At 46.7% G+C, this 18166-nt stretch overlaps 4 protein-coding genes across 5 annotated transcripts; 1 reads left to right on the forward strand and 3 right to left on the reverse strand.

Annotated features, from left to right (window-relative positions):
• Positions 1-94: 94 nt before the first annotated feature.
• On the reverse strand, positions 95-9592 carry osbpl7 (oxysterol binding protein-like 7). Of its 2 annotated transcripts, XM_029838484.1 has the most exons (23): positions 9200-9592; positions 6955-7162; positions 6741-6884; positions 6615-6668; positions 6425-6538; positions 6199-6351; positions 6003-6126; positions 5788-5909; positions 5589-5678; positions 5461-5484; positions 5157-5310; positions 4981-5078; positions 4687-4855; positions 4379-4525; positions 4170-4306; positions 3854-3985; positions 3461-3524; positions 3281-3359; positions 3065-3209; positions 2818-2968; positions 2532-2658; positions 1057-1179; positions 95-987 (listed from the first exon to the last, which is right to left on the reverse strand). In XM_029838484.1, exons 2-23 carry the CDS (start codon positions 7081-7083, stop codon positions 879-881), a joined length of 2589 nt encoding a protein of 862 aa, XP_029694344.1. In that variant the 5' UTR covers positions 7084-7162; positions 9200-9592; the 3' UTR covers positions 95-878. The 2 variants fall into 2 exon arrangements, with proteins under 2 accessions (XP_029694344.1, XP_003961132.2); XM_003961083.3 differs by lacking the exon at positions 5461-5484 and having other exon boundaries at positions 5788-5906.
• A 314-nt stretch (positions 9593-9906) lies between these two features.
• Positions 9907-11626, reverse strand: mrpl10 (mitochondrial ribosomal protein L10). The gene is made up of 5 exons (XM_003961132.3): positions 11543-11626; positions 11168-11337; positions 10678-10842; positions 10467-10611; positions 9907-10367 (listed from the first exon to the last, which is right to left on the reverse strand). Exons 1-5 carry the CDS (start codon positions 11580-11582, stop codon positions 10126-10128), a joined length of 762 nt encoding a protein of 253 aa, XP_003961181.2. The 5' UTR covers positions 11583-11626; the 3' UTR covers positions 9907-10125.
• Positions 11627-11635: 9 nt separating this feature from the next.
• Positions 11636-14362, forward strand: pnpo (pyridoxamine 5'-phosphate oxidase). The gene is made up of 7 exons (XM_003961131.3): positions 11636-12150; positions 12405-12529; positions 12604-12703; positions 13132-13185; positions 13270-13398; positions 13551-13621; positions 13723-14362. Exons 1-7 carry the CDS (start codon positions 11971-11973, stop codon positions 13886-13888), a joined length of 825 nt encoding a protein of 274 aa, XP_003961180.1. The 5' UTR covers positions 11636-11970; the 3' UTR covers positions 13889-14362.
• Positions 14363-14682: 320 nt separating this feature from the next.
• On the reverse strand, positions 14683-18109 carry prr15lb (proline rich 15 like b). Its single transcript, XM_011612218.2, has 2 exons — positions 17928-18109; positions 14683-15500 (listed from the first exon to the last, which is right to left on the reverse strand). Exon 2 carries the CDS (start codon positions 15447-15449, stop codon positions 15123-15125), a length of 327 nt encoding a protein of 108 aa, XP_011610520.1. The 5' UTR covers positions 15450-15500; positions 17928-18109; the 3' UTR covers positions 14683-15122.
• Between the last annotated feature and the right edge of the window lie 57 nt (positions 18110-18166).

The following is an 18166-nucleotide window of genomic DNA, read 5'->3' on the forward strand; positions in this document are numbered from 1 at the left end:
GATTTCTCTGTGTTTTATAGGAACTCTGACAAACGGGAGCTCAGAGCAGTTGGAGCAACCAGCATGGTCGTTTTTGTGTGTGATCTCTGTGCACTGTTCTTGTCAGGGAAGCAAAAATAAGTTCTTTTTTGTAGTTTTTTTTTTCCTTGACAGATTACGAATATGCTCTAGCAAGCAAAAACGAGAGGATGAAAGGGAAAACTTATTTATTACAGGTGGCATATTTGTGTATCGTACTGTTTTTTTATTATTATTATTATTATTATTATTATTATTATTCATGAAATTAAAGCTTACACATGACAAATGTGACTGTTTTGATGTGTTAATAAAGCCGAGTTTATTAGTAAAACATCAATCAAGCGTCTTTCATCTGATATAGACGTCATTTAAAGATTGGTTGTGTACGTTTTCACGTTATTTAGGAACTGTAAATGTACAATATGCATGTATTAACCAAATGTTTGCGGTAATTGGAATGTGTGTCTTTATTTACGCACACGCACCACGCACAGCAGGGCCTGCCCTAAAGTTCCCCAGGCCTGCCACTAGGGGGCAGTGAAGGTGTAAAAAAAAAAAAGTAAATATATTTTAATAGCACATTTCTGTGGTAATTTCGATTAATTAGTGCATATTCTCAAACAAATTAACATAGAAACCCGATCACTCATCAGGAATCAGTTTTTTTAAACATTTTTTTTTTTCACTTTCTGTAAAAATAAGGTTGACTCGCTTCGTCTACACCATTTATTAAAAACCATTAGTGTTGTGGATTCTGGGTGACGTTCCCGTGAGCCAGTCACGGGCGTACGTCAGGAACGAGGAGAGATCAGCAGGACCGTCGTCATCATTTCTCTGCGTCTCGTCGGTTCATCTCGTCACCACAACCGTGGGTTCTCCAAGCAAGAAAAGCCCGGATTCTCTCTGAGCTTCCAGTAAGTCTCGTTGGTGATCCATACGTCCCTCCCGCAGGAATCTGTGGATTTCCTAAAGAGGGAATGTTGCTCTCAGTATATGGACATGAAAGGAACTGGAACAGGAGAAGGAAAAGCTCACTTGAAGAACCGTGGAACGTGGTCTTTGCCCATTTTGCTCAGCTCCTTCCGCCGCTCCCTCTGACGTTCCTCAATCTCATCTTTCTTCTTGTCCGTTTCATCCACCTTCCCCTCCTCCAGCATCCTGAGAGAGAGCAAAGTGTTCCGTCATGGGCTGGTTATACTGGGACAGAGGGGAGGGATGGGCTGGTTATACTGGGACAGAGGGGAGGGATGGGCTGGTTATACTGGGACAGAGGGGATAGATGGGCTGGTTATACTGGGACAGAGGAGAGATGGGCTGGTTATACTGGGACAGAGGGGAGAGATGGGCTGGTTATACTGGGACAGAGGGGAGGGATGGGCTGGTTATACTGGGACAGAGGGGAGGGATGGGCTGGTTATACTGGGACAGAGGGGAGGGATGGGCTGGTTATACTGGGACAGAGGGGATAGATGGGCTGGTTATACTGGGACAGAGGAGAGATGGGCTGGTTATACTGGGACAGAGGGGAGGGATGGGCTGGTTATACTGGGACAGAGGAGAGATGGGCTGGTTATCCTGGGACAGAGGGGATAGATGGGCTGGTTATACTGGGACAGAGGGGAGGGATGGGCTGGTTATACTGGGACAGAGAGGAGAGATGGACTGGTTATACTGGGACAGAGGAGAGATGGGCTGGTTATACTGGGACAGAGGGGATAGATGGACTGGTTATACTGGGACAGAGGGGATAGATGGACTGGTTATACTGGGACAGAGGGGATAGATGGGCTGGTTATACTGGGACAGAGGAGAGATGGGCTGGTTATACTGGGACAGAGGGGATAGATGGACTGGTTATACTGGGACAGAGGGGATAGATGGGCTGGTTATACTGGGACAGAGGGGATAGATGGGCTGGTTATACTGGGACAGAGGGGATAGATGGGCTGGTTATACTGGGACAGAGGGGATAGATGGACTGGTTATACTGGGACAGAGGGGATAGACGGGCTGGTTATACTGGGACAGAGGGGATAGATGGGCTGGTTATACTGGGACAGAGGGGATAGATGGACTGGTTATACTGGGACAGAGGGGATAGATGGGCTGGTTATACTGGGACAGAGGGGATAGATGGACTGGTTATACTGGGACAGAGGGGATAGACGGGCTGGTTATACTGGGACAGAGGGGATAGACGGGCTGGTTATACTGGGACAGAGGGGATAGACGGGCTGGTTATACTGGGACAGAGGGGATAGATGGGCTGGTTATACTGGGACAGAGGGGATAGATGGGCTGGTTATACTGGGACAGAGGGGATAGACGGGCTGGTTATACTGGGACAGAGGGGATAGATGGGCTGGTTATACTGGGCCAGAGGGGATAGATGGGCTGGTTATACTGGGACAGAGGGGATAGATGGACTGGTTATACTGGGCCGGAGCAGATAGATGGACTGGTTATACTGGGGCAGCGATGTTTGGTCCAGGTTTGCTCGTGTGCGTTACCGTTGGTCAGGGCGTAGGCGGGTGTCCGTGGGGGGCAGCAGAGGCTTCTGGTCTGGTGTGAGCTCATTCAGCTCCATGGCGAAGGTGGAGAAGCCGTAGTAGAGCAGGTAATCTTTTGGCTGTGGGTCTGTGGGGGAGGGGGGACAAAAGAGTCAAATATCAAGTTTTAAACAAGCTGAGCGGGTTCTTTTTAAGGCATTGATGATGATGATGATGATGATGATGATGATGATGAGGAGGAGGAGGAGGAGGAGGAGGAGGAGGAGGAGGATGATGATGGACTCACTTGGCTTCCAGATACACTTTGGGGTGGGCAGAGTGTCACAGAAGATCCCCTCGTGCCACAGCCCTCCGAAGCGGTGGATGATGCTCCCACTTTGGTCCAGAACCGTCCCCTGGACCTCGTTCTTGTTGCCGTCTGAGCCCCAGTAACGAGACTTCAACAGAACAAAGACGGATCAGCCCAAACCCAGAACGGCACCGCAGGACCGACTACAAAGCTTCCCGGTCAAACAGGAAGTAGGACGCCTCACCTTGACGAAGGTGATCTTGCAGGTGCAAGCGTTGCTCTTCAGGTTGCGGATGGTGACCTCGCCGTAGTGCTCCAGGTAGCGCTGCTGGCTGAGGACGTTGTGGATGCAGGTCACCACCTTGTTCCACTCGTAGTGATCTCCAAACCTGCACGCGCACATTAAATTCAGGTCTCTGCTCACTCGTCGCCATCAAAATGTGTCGCGTTCATAGTTTGCCTCGTCAGAACGACGTTAACCATCCCCGTTGGCAGAATCTCAAGAGATTTCCCCCAGAATTTATTTTTCCACCGTTGGTCTGTTTGGTAAAGAAAACCAAAAAACATAATAAGACCGTCAATACTGAGAAACTGACTCCCGAAATGAACGTGATCGACGACGGGAGGAGAAAAGTCCGACCTTGCCAGAAAGCGAAGTGGTCGGCTTCCGCGTGACAGGCAGAGATGGGCGGATGGTGACAAACCTGGAAAATTCAAAATTCAATCACACAGATTCCAGGGAGCTCCAACAGCTGTGGAGGCCTGGAACATCATCCTTATTAATATGTCCCGCGAGGCTCTTTATCAGAAGATCATTTTCAGAGATTATCTGTGATTCCGCCTGGACAGAACAGTCTGAGTATGTTCATCACAACTGTAGTTGTTTTTGCAGGCATGTACATTTCAGGACTACACGTCTGCCCCCTACCGGCCGAAACACGGAATTACTTCTATCCAGGATTTCCTGTCTTCGAAGTTTAGCACTTTGAATCATGTCAGCAATGATGTGTTTTAACACATGTTTCTGGGGCACCTGCTCACTGATGAAGCGGAAGCCATCTCGGGTGCATTCAAAGGTCTCCCCGAGAACTGGGTTAAAGGGCTTGTAGCGGTTCCTGAAGGTCGCGGAGGCGTAACCAGAAATAGCAAAGGCAGCAATGTAGACCTGTAGGTGTAGCACAAATGCCATTATTCTAAAGTACTACAATCTAAAAACATTAACTTTAAGACAAGCCCGAGCTTGTGACTGTCATTAGTTCAACTTTGTATTTAATTCAGTTTGCAAGAGGATCCCAGTGCCATGAACATCGGCTTCAGGTGATTTCTCATGTGCTTTCCAGCAGGTTTACCATCCTCTGGTAGGGGTCTGCTGTGTTGTTGGCCGTGTCCAACAGCTCGCTGTACTCCAGCTCCTCGCACAGCCTCTGCAGGAGGTTGACAGGCTCGTTAAGGGCGGCGGGCATGGACACCCGAGCCAGGTCTTTACCTGGGGAACAGCAGGTGAAAGCCTTAGAAATGAGCCGGCTGTTAAAGCAAAGGCCAGCGGCGCTCAGCTTGCCTATGTTGTTGTAGAGGATGGCCATGAGGCCTACGTGGCTGTTGTCAGGACAGGGTGACGGCAGCGTCGTTCGCCGGCCCGTGCTCTTCGGAGCGGCGCCAACTGGAACTGTGGGAATGCTAGCGCGGTACTTGCGGGTGACCGAAACTGCAGTCATCAGGGAAGGGAACGAGATTAACACACTATTTATTCCAAAATCCTTGAGTCAGAAAGTGTAATGCCAGTTATCACTGCCAGGAAAGGCTAAAATGACAAAATCGGGAGTCTAAACGAGATCTGAAACACACGTTTCACCCTCTTCTACACACCGTGTCCCTGCTCTGGCTCCGAGTTGGTGGTGCTTCCGTCACTGAGGCCCGATTCGTCAGACACTTCGGAGGAACTACCGCACAGGATGTCATCGCTGGCATCAAAATACTCTGCAGCTGAGTCTGTGACGGAAGGAGGCCCCTGGGAGGAATTACTCACGCCTGAAGGCTGGAGGAGGAGGAGGAGGAGGAGGAGGAGGAGGAGGAGGAGGAGGAGGGCAGACACGATATGAGCAGTGGAATTCCAGAATTCCAGAAGGGAAGCTGTGCCAGAGATTCCAGATGACGGCTTACCTCGGCGGACTGGTGGGTGTTGTTCGCCTCCCAGGCCTCCTGCAGCTTCTGCCTCTCCTGGGACAGAGTTTCGTGCACAGACTTCAGGGAAGCCAGCACTGTTGAGCAGGGAAAGGAAGCGTTACAATCTCACGGGAATTCCTCTTCCCGGAATTCCTCTTTGCCGTTCGTCTGACCTCGCATGGAGACGCTGCAGATGTCCTGCTGGATCTTCTTGCTGTCGGGGGAGAGCGTGGCAGTGGGAAGGGACAGCTGGGAGTAGACGTAGTCGGGGATGGAGGGGACCGAGGCGCCCAGGTGAGACGAGTTGCTCAGGTGACTGGAGGAGAGCTAGCACACAAGATTTGAGTCAACTGATAGATTTTCATACAAACTCTCATATCACTATGACAACCGAGGCCTGTGAATAACACACGCTGACAATGACGCTCGCTAAAGTGTGTAAAATCAAGATTGTTTCGTCCCCTTGTGCCAACTCACCGATTTTGAAATCGCTCGACCGGGCTTCAAATTAGAGAAAGGCCCCAAAATGTTACTGCTCGGTATTTTACAAAAGAAAAGATGGAGCTGTTGAAGCAATGATGACAGTGAGGTTTGAAGGTTCATACCATTCCGAGGGCCTCCACTCTGGACAGGGTGCGAGAGTGGCCCCAGATTTTCCCCGACTTGGACTTTTTTGGCTTCTCAAGTGAAAGATTCTGTGTCAAAAACCACACACACACACACACACACACACACACACACACACGAGCATAAGCAGCGAAGATGGAAAGTGTGAATTGGTGGGAACTGGTTGCCTGAGTGCACCTGTATGCTGATGATGCGTTTTAAGTCCCCGTTGGTGAAAGCCTGGCCCACCTCCAGGGTTTGAAGGCTCTTGATTAAGCGGTTTAGCTCAGAGAGGTCCAGATGACAGCGGTTCAGCTCTGCTAAGAACACATGTCAAATGTTAAGAATGACTCTCGGAAACCTATATTCCAACTCCGACCCGCTCCGGTGTTTGCCGGATGCGCTGTCTTTACCTTGGGCGCAGGCGTCTGGTTGGTGGCTTTGCTGCAGCCACGCCGAGACCTTTTTATTCACCGCCGCGTTTCCTGAAGGCGGATCTCCCGGAGCCACCGTCAGGTCCGTCAGGCCTGCAGAACTCTGGAGCGGAGACACAGAGTTTGGCTGGAGCTCAGATGGAATCAGCGGTTTTCGCCTTGACTCGATAATCACCAGGTCTCCGTTCCTGTCAGCTAGCCCGCCCGCGGCGCAGTGGCACAGCGCCGTCAGCAGGCCGCTGTGGATGTGAGCCGCCTCGTTCCTCTTGTACAAGCGGTGAGCTTGAAGCTTGGTCACCCAGATGTAGAAGAGCTCGTGGCTTTTGGCCTGAGACGGACAAACATTTTCACATGTGGGAATATTTATTCAGCTGTTTGGATACTGGCGGAGACGCGTTTACCTTCATGTGATAGAGAATATCGCCCGCGTCCAGATCGATGCGATATGACTTCTTGTTGACAGCCATTACCGCGTGGCTAACATCCAGGGAACCCTGGACTCTTCCCCTGAGCACCTGCAGTAGAAAAAATTAGGGTTTTTAAAAAACTGGGAGGTGAAAGTTCCTGCTGTGAAACATCCGATTGGCTTACATCCTGTTGACTCTTGGAGTAGCGCAGGATGCCGGCCTCCAAGACAAAGTATCGCTGAAAGAGGCGAAATATGGTCCTGAAGTCTTAATCAGACGGAGGGGGTGGATGGACGGAGGGATGTCTCACCTTGTGCCATCCTTTCAGTGGCCACTTCCTCCTCTTGAGGAGGTATCCTTCACAGATTCCCGGAGTGGTCATGTCATGAGGGCTCTCTCCTCCGGGGTGCACCTCCGCCTGCAGGTCGTCGATCACTTCCCAGTCTTTGATAAGCTGATCAGGGAAAAGCCATTTGGATTAAACCCCCTCTGCCCTCTGACCTCTTCCCACACCAACCTCTGACCTGTCGGGAGTGAGGCGAGGACAGGGTGCTGCTGCTGCGAGAGTGAGGTGGCTTCCACGTGGGCGAGGCCTTCTCCAGGCCGCTGGCCAGCGACTGGCTGCGGTTGAGCGGGGAGCGGCACGCGTCCATCTCAGGCTGCAGGCGTAAGACCCGCCGCCACGTCCTTGCTGCTTGTCAGTGGGACGAGGCGAGAAGAAGACAATAACCCCTGAAAGCAAGTTTTATGCACATGCATCAACCACAAGAACATGACAAAACTCACACGCTCGGCGTTAAAATAACCATCAGACGTGTGTCAAAGCGGCAGCTAAACTTGGCTGCGTGTGGGACGAAAGGCCGGGAAAGGAAAAAGAAGAGTTAAAGAGGCTCAAGGGTGCAGGAGATCAGATCCGACTCTAATCCAGTTACCTAAAGCAGGCGACAGCTGAGCTCTTTGTTCATGTGATGCTGATAAAGTCACACAGGAAGAAACGTTTGTCCCAAAATCCTGAAACCTGACAGCAGTTTAGGCCAGAATACGCCTAAACTGCTGCTTAAACGTCTACTTTTACAGCAGTTGACGGGTTTATTATTATTATTATTGCCGTGGTTGGGATCATTACAGATGTACCGTCTTTCTTTGAAACTCTGTGTCATGGATTCATCTGTTAATCTCAGAGATTCCGAACGCAACGGGAGCTCGAAAAACTCTTAAATCAATCAGACGTTGGGTTCATGTCAGTTTCCATCGGAGGCCTCGAACCAGAACACACGACCGAATGATTAAATGATGTAACGGCGGCCGCACGTGACGCCATCAAAACGGCCCGCGGGGAGCGGATTACCAACCTCTGCCTAATTGGTTTTCCAGGGATGTTTTTAGCTGCTCGTCATCAAGAAACACACTGAAAGGGCAGCAGAGGCACCACTTCAAACCACGTGTAGTTCCTTACAAAGACATTTAAAGAGGAAATGAAGAGTAACCAGCTTTAGGAGCAACAATAATCTGGAGTTTATTTAACCTTTTTGTGCCTTTCTTACAACTGGACCACATATTCTTGGCCAAAGTCACGTTTGCATCATTTAAAAACAAAAAAACAAACAAAAAAGCTACTTTTTCCACACTGCCACAAAAGCAACAATCAAGAAGGTCAATAAAGATTAATTAATTAGTCGGATTAATGTCTGATTTGTTCCAAACTAGTTGTGTTTCTTTTAACAGATCTGTCAGAGTGCCAAGTCTTGAGTCTGATCCCATTTTAATGTTTGTCCCCACATGCTAAATTCCTGTTTCCTGGGCAACGTAATCCAAGCAAATAACCATCAACACATTTCATTTTCAGAATTTAGGATTTATTCTAAATAAATTCAAGCGTTTGAATAAATTAAATTAATAAATTCAAGATTTTAGATGTCAGAGTCCTGACTATTTAAATATTGTGTGTGGAGGTTTTTTCTGTTTTTTTTTCCACTTCCAACACAATCTAAATTGTCAGATTTTATAGAATAATTTATTTGTCTGAGGCCAAACCTGTTACGCACGGATGGTGCTCAATAATGGAATCCAAAAAAACAAAACACAGGTCATCCCCAATGAAAGTCACAATAGAGGAGGAGGATGATGATGATGATGATGATGATGATGATGATGATGATGATCTTGTGCTACAGAGATTATGACAGCTGTAATCTGGAATAAAGCCTACACATCTGTCATCTGCATGGTCTGTCAAAGCAGCTGCATTATTCAGAAACATGTCGATCAAAACGACTGTTTATTGATAAATGTAGATCAATAAAAAGGTATCTGTGAGCAGTGTTTGTTAATATAATCCAAAATTCGGAAATAAACCGATTATGGAAAAGAAACTGGACAACATATATAGGAATCCTGTTTTAATTCGACTCTCAATCATTTAATTAGATGGCACAAATCAGGTTTTTTTAAGTGTTTCGGAACATTTTCATCCTTCCAACGATTCGAGCAGGAAGCATTTCCAGCATTTCCATCTTTGATAAAATTCATTATTTATGGATTTATGGATTATTACATGGATTTCGCACCTCCGTCTGACGTCACAGTCTCTGTGACCATAAAAGAAATCGAGGCCTGCTGGATTTACTGATATTTACTTTTATTTACGTGTGAACAGAGATAAACCACCGACACAAATTCCAGACTAAAATATTCCGATTGGATCCGCAGTGAAGTTAAAAACGTCCAGTTTGAAAGGTTAAAGTTAAGCGTTCAGCAGCGGAAGCTTACCTGAAATTAACCTTCATCGTCGGCGGTCTGTCCCGCTGCTCCGGGCTCGATAAAATCCCGCTACAGTCTCATTTGGGGTTGGAGAAATGCGAGCAAAAAAACAAGGATCTCCATGGAGATTCCCGTCCACCGGGGAAACAAGTCAAGCAGACTGTCACCTCCACAGATAAGCGTTAATTCTAATCTGGACCCGTCCTGCCCCGAGTGTCACACCAGCTCGCTCCAAATCCCGCGGAGAGCCGTGCGTCCTGGGCAGCGCGCCGTGCGCAACGTGTCCTGACCTTATCCGCATTAGCTGGAATTACAGCGGGCATGGAGTCGGGATGTAGCAGAGAGTAAACCTGGAAAACCTCCATTCTACACGCCCACTTCGCGAGGTTGGAAGCGCGACGGCGACATTTTCCAACTAGCCAGACTCTAATTTTAGACGGTTTTATGGCGATAGTTTAGTCTTTAAACACCCTTTCCATTGTTTATCTAAATCGGACCATGTGCTGTTCGGGTGAGTGCGGTTCTGTCAGAAAGACTGACCCAGATTAACATGCTGTAATCTGCAGATTAAGTATCAGGATCTGCACTCCTGTTTATTTTGGCATAATTAGTTTTCACCATGCCAACAATGCTGCCGGACACCTGATTTAGGACCTGAGAATTTTACACAGTTACATGCTGCATTGAAGACTAAAACCCACAAATGAGACAGACCATCAGATTATATATGTGTTTATGTCTTTAGACGCAGACGCTGAGATATTTCCTGCACTCTCCAAAGACGCCTGAAACAGTCTGCAGACAACTTCACTCCCGGGTGGATGCCTGCTGTCTCGCCCAGCCCGTATGGATCCGGTCACTTTATCACAGTTCTAAAATGAGGGGTATCCAGGCGGCTGGGAATCGGAGCAGTCCTTGTATAGCCCTCTGAGGCTCTACGTGGCTTCCTCCGCTGAAGCGGCTCCCTCCTTGTGGCCGTCTGAGGTCGCCTCCTGCTTGACGTGCTGCTGCAGCAGCGCAGACAGTCGGTTGGGGTGGTGCTGTAGCATGGAGGCTGTACGGGAGGTCAACATTGTCAGCCCGCTGACCAGCTCGCCCTGGACAACAGTGTGCGAGGGCAGTTTGGCGTAGCTCATCACGCCCTGAACGCTCAGCAGTGTGCCGTCTATACAGGCGCCTGTGCGGGACAGAAAACCAGGTCGTGAAGAACAACCGGGGAGCCGCTGTTTTACAAACACACCTTGTTTACGATATTGGCTCTATATGTTAAACATACCCAGCAGCGTTATCTGCGGGGTGGCCCTGAGCGTCGTCAACAGCTCCTTTGCTTTTGCCTCTTTACTGACAATCAGAAGGTTTGGGCCAATGAAGAGAGGAGCCATGTTAGAGTACTCGGTGTCTTTCAAGAAAGACAGCATCACCTACAAAGGAGAAGGAGTAAATTCCCATCCAAACCAACAGCATAGAGGCACAATATTTGGTTGTACCTGGTTGGGAAATAACTTGACAGTGATGCCATGTTTAAAAAGTCTGTGTTTGAGGATGATCATGTCTTCACTTTTACAGGCATTGTTCTGCACCACGGCAATCATTTTACACTCCTGGAATACCTTCTGCACCTCCTTCTTCAGGAATAAAAGAAAGGGGTTTTCCTAGTAGGATAAAGAAGAGAGGTTTCAGTGAATGGTTCCACAAACCAGAATAAAAAGATCCCTTCTACAGCAGATTGTGGCAGTTGCTGTAATTTGTACTGTTCCTATCAGTGATTATATTTAAATTCTGACAAAAGTGCAGACTGATTTCTAGGAAGTATATTAGGAATCTTGTAGTGGTAATCCTTATGGAAAATATTCAATATCAAAGCACAAAAGGACATAATGCTCGTTGTAATTAAGCAGTGTCTGAAGAAGGATTGAGACTAGATTTGAGTGTAACAACATTCAGTCTGTCAACAAACCTAGAAACAGCAGATCCTACCTCCTTGCAGTCTTCGGTCCGGGGTGAATAAACGCCTGGAGGAATAGGTCGCGCCGGGGGAATGTACTCTGTAACCGCCATGAGCTTCTGTTTCAGGAAATGCATCGGCTTTTTATGGCGGGTCACAGCCTTGGAGCCATGGCGAACAATCTGTGTGAGGGGAAGCCATCCTGGAGGCACAAAGACAGTTCAATACGCCAGCCAAACCTCCTGTTTCCGCATCTCTGATTGCTATGCTAACACCAGCCATATAGAATATTCACATCTGTCAACTGTTTCACTATTCAATTAAGTTCGTACAGTTGTGGTTTAAAACGGCGGGCTACATGCTATAAACTCGATATGTACAGAAATGCAGAAAAGACTCTACATTACCCTGTTTTGGTAGTAATTTTACACACAAGGTCGACGCCATGTCTAACCGGAAACCGGCACAGGAAGTGACGACGGTGTGACGTTTAGGCAAAGTCAGGAGAAAACCAACAGAGGCCTTTGGATATTTTAATAATGTTCCACGTATTAATTAGCCTTAAAGCGGACCTAAAGTTGGCCAAATAGAGGCCTTAAAGTTTTTAGAACACTTTTTTCTGCTCATATTTGGTTTATTTAATCCAAACGACCCAGAAGTAATTTTTTATGCATATCCGTACCGCAGATGACGTGAACGCAGCATCGCGTTAGGATCAACACTAAACTGTCGATACCTTAATTTTTATTTTTATTTTTAGAATTACACAGGGTTTCGTTTCAACTTTGCATAATAATTTTACGTAAGGGGGTGTGTGCGCAGTTACGTCAGCGGCATGACCACCATGAGGCGCATACTCAGAGCAAATTTATTTAAGATCAACGGTCCGCTAGATCCAATTCCATTTGCTTCCGGTTTGACTGCGTTTGCAGCGAATTTATGCAGGAGATCAACGAGTGACCACACAGCCATGGACCTGAGTAACATGAGGAAGAAATACAAAGGAGGCGAGGACGTGAGTTGCATGTGCACTTTAACCTCAGAGAAAACCGGTAGCCTGTAAACCATGGATCATGGATAGGTTATTACTGAGGTTCCTCGTTCTTTCGGTGGCATGTTGGTGGTGGGGTTGCGTGTGCGCCGCTGGATAAAGCAAGGTTTTTGGGGGTTTTTTTTACCGTAATTTCTGTCAGACCCTGAAACAGCCCCATACCTCCAGCAGGCTGGATCTTCGTGCAAACACACAAGCTGTGCTCATTTCTCTTTCAGTGCTTTGAGGAGAATCAGCTTGTATCTTTGGATCCAATCAAACAGTTTGGAAATTGGTTTGATCAAGCCACCAAATGCCCTGAAATTGGAGAAGCCAATGCCATGTGCATCGCCACGGCCACCAAGTAGGCATTACAGAACATAAGATTATATTCCATCTCTCCTTGATCTCATGCCTTATTTATTCCCGTCTGTTCAGGGATGGTCGTCCATCTGCCCGTATGGTCCTCCTAAAGGGATACAGCGATGAAGGTTTCCGCTTTTTTACAAACTACACCAGCCGAAAGGCTTCTGAGTTGGTGAGTGACTTTAGTTTGCATGAACCCTCTGGACTCTTTGCAATAACCAAGGAAACAATACACAATGACGCTCTAAACACCACCATAGCCGATTCTTTATGGCTCCCAAAACCCCATAATTGTAAAAACTAAAGAACCAGATTGGTTAAAAGAGAAGCAGCAGAGAAGACTATTGTTGACCCTTTAACAGCAACCGCCCGGCTGAGGCTGCAGACCAAACCCTCCTGATGACCCCGTGACCTTTGTATCATAAGGAGATTAAATTTACCATCTCGCTCTCTGTCATTTCAATACGTTTCAGTTCAAAAATGCTACATTTCTTGTTTTCTCCGATGAAAAGAAAGGCAGTTTGCTTTAAAACCCGTCTCACAGGACAAACTATGAGTAAGCATGTTTGACTGAATCACTACAAACGCACCCCTCCACAGGAGAGCAACCCATTTGCATCGCTGGTCTTCTACTGGGAACCATTAAACCGACAGGTCAGTGTCCTTAACGCACTCACTCGGCTCTTATATTTTAGATATTCTTCGGTCGATTTGCGCAACGTTGACTGTTACGTGCAGGTCCGGATCGAAGGCAGAGTGGAGCGACTCCCCGTCCACGTGTCCACTGAGTATTTCCACTCCCGGCCAAAGAGCAGCCAGATCGGGGCTGCGGTGAGCCCACAGAGCAGCCCGATCCCCAACAGAGATGTGAGGACAAACCCTCCTCTTTAGCCAGTTTGTCCGTGTGCAGACGAAAGCGTGTGTTCACGTGTGTGTTTACGGTGTGTTTGTGTGTTTTCCCGTCAGCATTAGCACTGAATTAACAGTCGCCTCTCTAAGTGACTCGTCTGTTCCCTCAGTATCTGATACAGAAGAACGCAGAGCTGGAGGACAAGTACAAGGACACGGAGGTGCCCAAACCCGACTACTGGTGAGCTTCACCCTTTAGTCCTCACCTGCAGTGTTTCTACCTGTTGCCACGGTTCTGCTGTCTAAGCTACCTAAATTAAACCATTCTGTCTGTGTTTACAGGGGCGGCTACATGGTCAAGCCTTTCCTGATGGAGTTCTGGCAGGGTCAGACCACCAGGCTGCACGACCGCATCGTCTTCACCAGGACGAAGGACGGAGATTCGGAGCTGGGAGAGTTCCGGCACCCTGCAGAGGGAGGCTGGTCGTACCAGAGGCTGGCCCCCTGACGTCAGGGTCAGGGTTACTCTTTGACTGGCCGCAGCCATGTTGGGTGCTTGGGTTCAGGCATCAAACACAACAGTGCAATTAGGTGTAATTTAAATGTCGTGCCAATCACTCGTTGTCTTTTTTTCTTTCTTTTAGTCAGTACTGTCTGAAATTAAGCGAGAGTGTTATTTGCACTTTACTGATTGTTTAGATTAATCCGGAATTGTCTCCTGGATTAGATCCTGTAATAAACTTGACTCTGTAACCGTGCGTGTTGTTGCGTGTTTGTCCAGCAGGTGGCAGCAGCGCGCAGTGAAATATTCCACTGACTTTGTCGCCTTTTGCTTAATCAATCTTTATTTATATGGTGTCTGTTAAAATCAAAATTGTTCCTAGGAGCTTTACAGGTGCTTTAAATCAATCGACATATCTGGTCGTTATTGCAAATGTTATGTGCACGTTTTGTAAATTATGCAATAAAACCTATTTTCCGTTTAATATGGAGTATTTTTCACTTGTCGATGGGTGCACTTTGACCCCATTAATCCGGGATTTTTATTTGTGCTTTTCTGCAGACTCAGCACTTTAGTGCACTTTAGCGCAGATGCACTGAGTCAGTGAATTTATGTAAGGAATGTTTAGATTACTAAATGCACCAGGAGTACCTGGGCGTATCACATGTCGGCGTCTGCTTACTGTTGCCGTGTCGACAGCAGACAGGTGAAATCCAGCACCAGCAGCTGTAACCTAACCCCAAGATTAACATCGTCCGCCTGCATTCAAATGCTTCTTATACAGTAAATGCAAACAAAAATAGCCTTATTACAATTCATTTAATGAGCAAAATTCCTTCAGGGTTTCAGGACAGATGATCTAAGCCACTTTTTTTTTTAATCCTCATATTTACAATGTTTAATCAAAGGAGTTTTTCCTCGGCCCTTCTTCACGTGTGTTGATGGCGCCGGACATAAAACCTTAAATTTCCTCCGTTCATAATAGCAATAAAAAGCAAAACATTAGTATCAGTGTTCATTTCAAAGGATGCCAGGCAAACTTTGGTTTTACATCATTTTTGATCATGGAGAAGAGACGGACCAACTCCAGTGCTCCAGCTTCTGGTGCTGGTTTGAGGCCACTGGTGTGACTGGACACAAGCTTCTGTGTCCCCTGGTCCTGTTTGAGTTATTTTGACCTTCTCCTCTCATCACATTACTGATCAAGGACCAGCGTGAAGGCGTGCGTTTGTGCTCCTTGTCAGTCTTTTTTGTGATTCTGGTTGCTCAGGTTGCGCTCCGAGAACAGGTTTGGGTTCTCGCCCAGCGTGACTCGGACCTTCTTCTTCTCTTTGTAGCGTCCTGAGTGGGAGACCTTGACGTGGCGGCCTTTTGTGGCGGATTTATCCACAATCTTCTCCAACCTGGCATTGAACTGGCTGTCCAAATGTTCTGGAGGGGGATTACCGCCGGAGTGTTCTTTGTTCCCCGTGTTACTGCCGTACTCGGCCGGGATCTCATACAGAACCTTCGGTTCCGACTTCTTCTTGCGCGAGAAGCTGAGTTTCCACCAGCTGTGATCGGCCATGGCACCAGCGGGGATGGAGGTCGGACTTGAGGAAGAGGAAGAGGGTTACGGCTGTGGGGGGGACAGAAACAAGTGTCAGTCTCCTATGATGGGGTCAGGGTCCATCGATCATGATGCTGAGCCTCCTCCACCATCTGTTGTCCAACATGTTTCAGATATCAACTATAAAAGTTTATGGATAAAACCTTCCCTGGTGAGCAGGATGCAAAATCAGCAAGGCGATAAGGGTCAGGAATTTATTGTCCCAGACGTCCTAAAACATCACCGAGCTTGTTTATTTTCAAATGTGCACACAAATTCAAAACTCCATAAACCTCAAGCCTTTATCACCGGTCAAACATTTCTCAAGTTAAGGCGGAATTCGGACTTTAATCTTCCGTGTTTGGAACGATGGCTGCTTGCAGCTTTTTCTCCATCACATCTCATAACTTCAGCTTTATTCTGAGTTTATACTTCTTAAAACACGCTCATCTATGAAATAATCCTGTGAAACACACAAATAACTCCAACAAGAATATTAATACTAAAATGTGCTGTTAAATGATCCCTGAATGTGCCTAATCCCAAACTTGCAACAATATTTGGTTTAAAACTTCACAGATATTTCACATTATAAGATATTATCATTAATGGGAAATTTAAATGTTTCTTAAATAAATACTTTCGACCAGAACTACAAACTAAAAATCCCGTAAACTGTGCTTGTATAATAAATGAGATTAAATATTGCTCTTTCACTTATTTTAATAAGTGGATTATTACAGCGCACACCTGTGTGAGTAATCAGGCAGACACCTGACGCGCTGCCTTCTGATGATGAATTAATCATCATCAGGATCGTCTGTCGCCCCATGTGACCTTAAGAAAAGGCCTTTGACTGATGAAGAGGAGAAACTGTCTCAGACAACAGGAGAGTTATGTAAAAAGCCAGGGTGGACTCCTCTGAAGATCCCGAATTATCAGCAGTTTCATCGAGAGCCATCGAGATTTATGCTTTTATTCTGCTCGCATATTTCCTCGTGGTCACATTGACATAAACGCAGCGCCTCATAAAACTTTTATGACCGGCAGTTAAAATATCACCTATGAAGTGATCTGATGGCAGCCATGGAACAAAATAAAGTCGATGAAATCATACCTGGAACTTATTTTTGAAGCTGTCCCCATAGTAACTATGAGATCGTTATCGTTAATGTTTGAGACGTTATTCATGAAGAAACTATGGCATAGTTTCTTCATGAATAACGTCTCAAATATTATGACATATAATGATAAATCTTGCTGCTTTTCTAGATCTGAATGTTTTTGCTTGACCTTTAGTGTGACATGAAATTAGTGTTGATTTAATGTTTGTTCGTTAATACGATGATGCTTATTGTGTGTGGTTTTCCTGGTGCAGTTAGAGCTGTTTTAATCTACATTTCTGGTTTAAAAAAAACATATTTGAGGCAAAGGAACAAGTGAATGTGTTTTAAAATATTAAAATATTGAAACAAACAAATCCTCTGCATGTTATATTAAGTTACTTTGACTTTTATTACTGTCCCTTTATTGCCAGAAAACACTTTGAATATCTGTCAGGCACTTTTTACAGCTCTGCTCCAAAGTCAAGCCCTTTTATCTTGTTAATTAACAATACACGTGCGTTTTTGTCCTAACATACATGTTTACATAGCATTTACATAGTATTGTTGACTCTTCATGGGGGAGTCTCTGTAAAACCCCCTCAGGGGGCACTTTCACGCTGTGTTCATTCAGTGGATATCAGCAGATTACACATATTCCTTTAAGTTGTTCATGTTTGACTTAGATGTGACCTTTGAGACCCAAAAGTCCTGTTGACACAAAGGAGGCCCTTCGTGGTGCTTTTTAATAAGTTACCGTGTTTTTCTGCTGTGAGGGTGAGCTGCTCAAGATCATGAGAGGGCATGAGATGGAAACTTAGGTTGGGAAATCACTGACCCCCCCCCTCCCAAAGTCTCTCCAAGAGAGCTGGAGGATCCAGGAGCTCCAGACTCAGGTGTCATCACCTTTTCCACCCAAGAACAGCCAAATCAGGCCAGCCGACGAGAGTTCCCCTCTCCTAAACCGCTGCTCTTGTTTTGTCGTAGCTGACTGGAACTTTTACTGAGCTTGAGTCAAGTCAAACAGCCGCTCAGGCGACATGAAGACGAGGACCGAGGACATGTCTCCAACGCTGTTTGATCATGTTCAGTTCACAACACATTTTCAATAACTCGCTCTTTCCTTCAGAAAAACATTCCCCCAGCGAGCTCATTTCCTTCAAAACCCTGCAGCAAAGCCAATTAACCACGCTAATAAATGCAATTACATACTAAACAGGTCCGGTTAAGAGAGTAGTGACTGGCAGAGGACGTTGGTTTAACAGGAAACTGAGGCGATACACAGCAAAGTTTGGTTCTCTGGAGTTTCTGCATGAAAAAGAGCTCCGTGGAGGAAGGTTGTCGGTTGGGTTACCTGACTGATGGCTGAAGCAAGTCGTCTCAGAAGCGAAGCTGTCCTGCCATGCTTGCAGAATTCTTCACCTCCGCTCTGTTTGAATTTGTCCTCTCAGGTGAACAGGTGCAGCATCTCATTCTCTCTCTCTCTCCCTCTCTCTCTCCAAAGCACACACCTTGCTCAAACACTCTCACACACACACACGCCTGGAGTCTAACCGCGCATGAGCAGGTTAAGGTTGCAGCCATGTGATTTAG

Source organism: Takifugu rubripes, chromosome 1 (genome assembly GCF_901000725.2).
Source record: "Takifugu rubripes chromosome 1, fTakRub1.2, whole genome shotgun sequence".
NCBI classification, from domain to species: domain Eukaryota; kingdom Metazoa; phylum Chordata; class Actinopteri; order Tetraodontiformes; family Tetraodontidae; genus Takifugu; species Takifugu rubripes.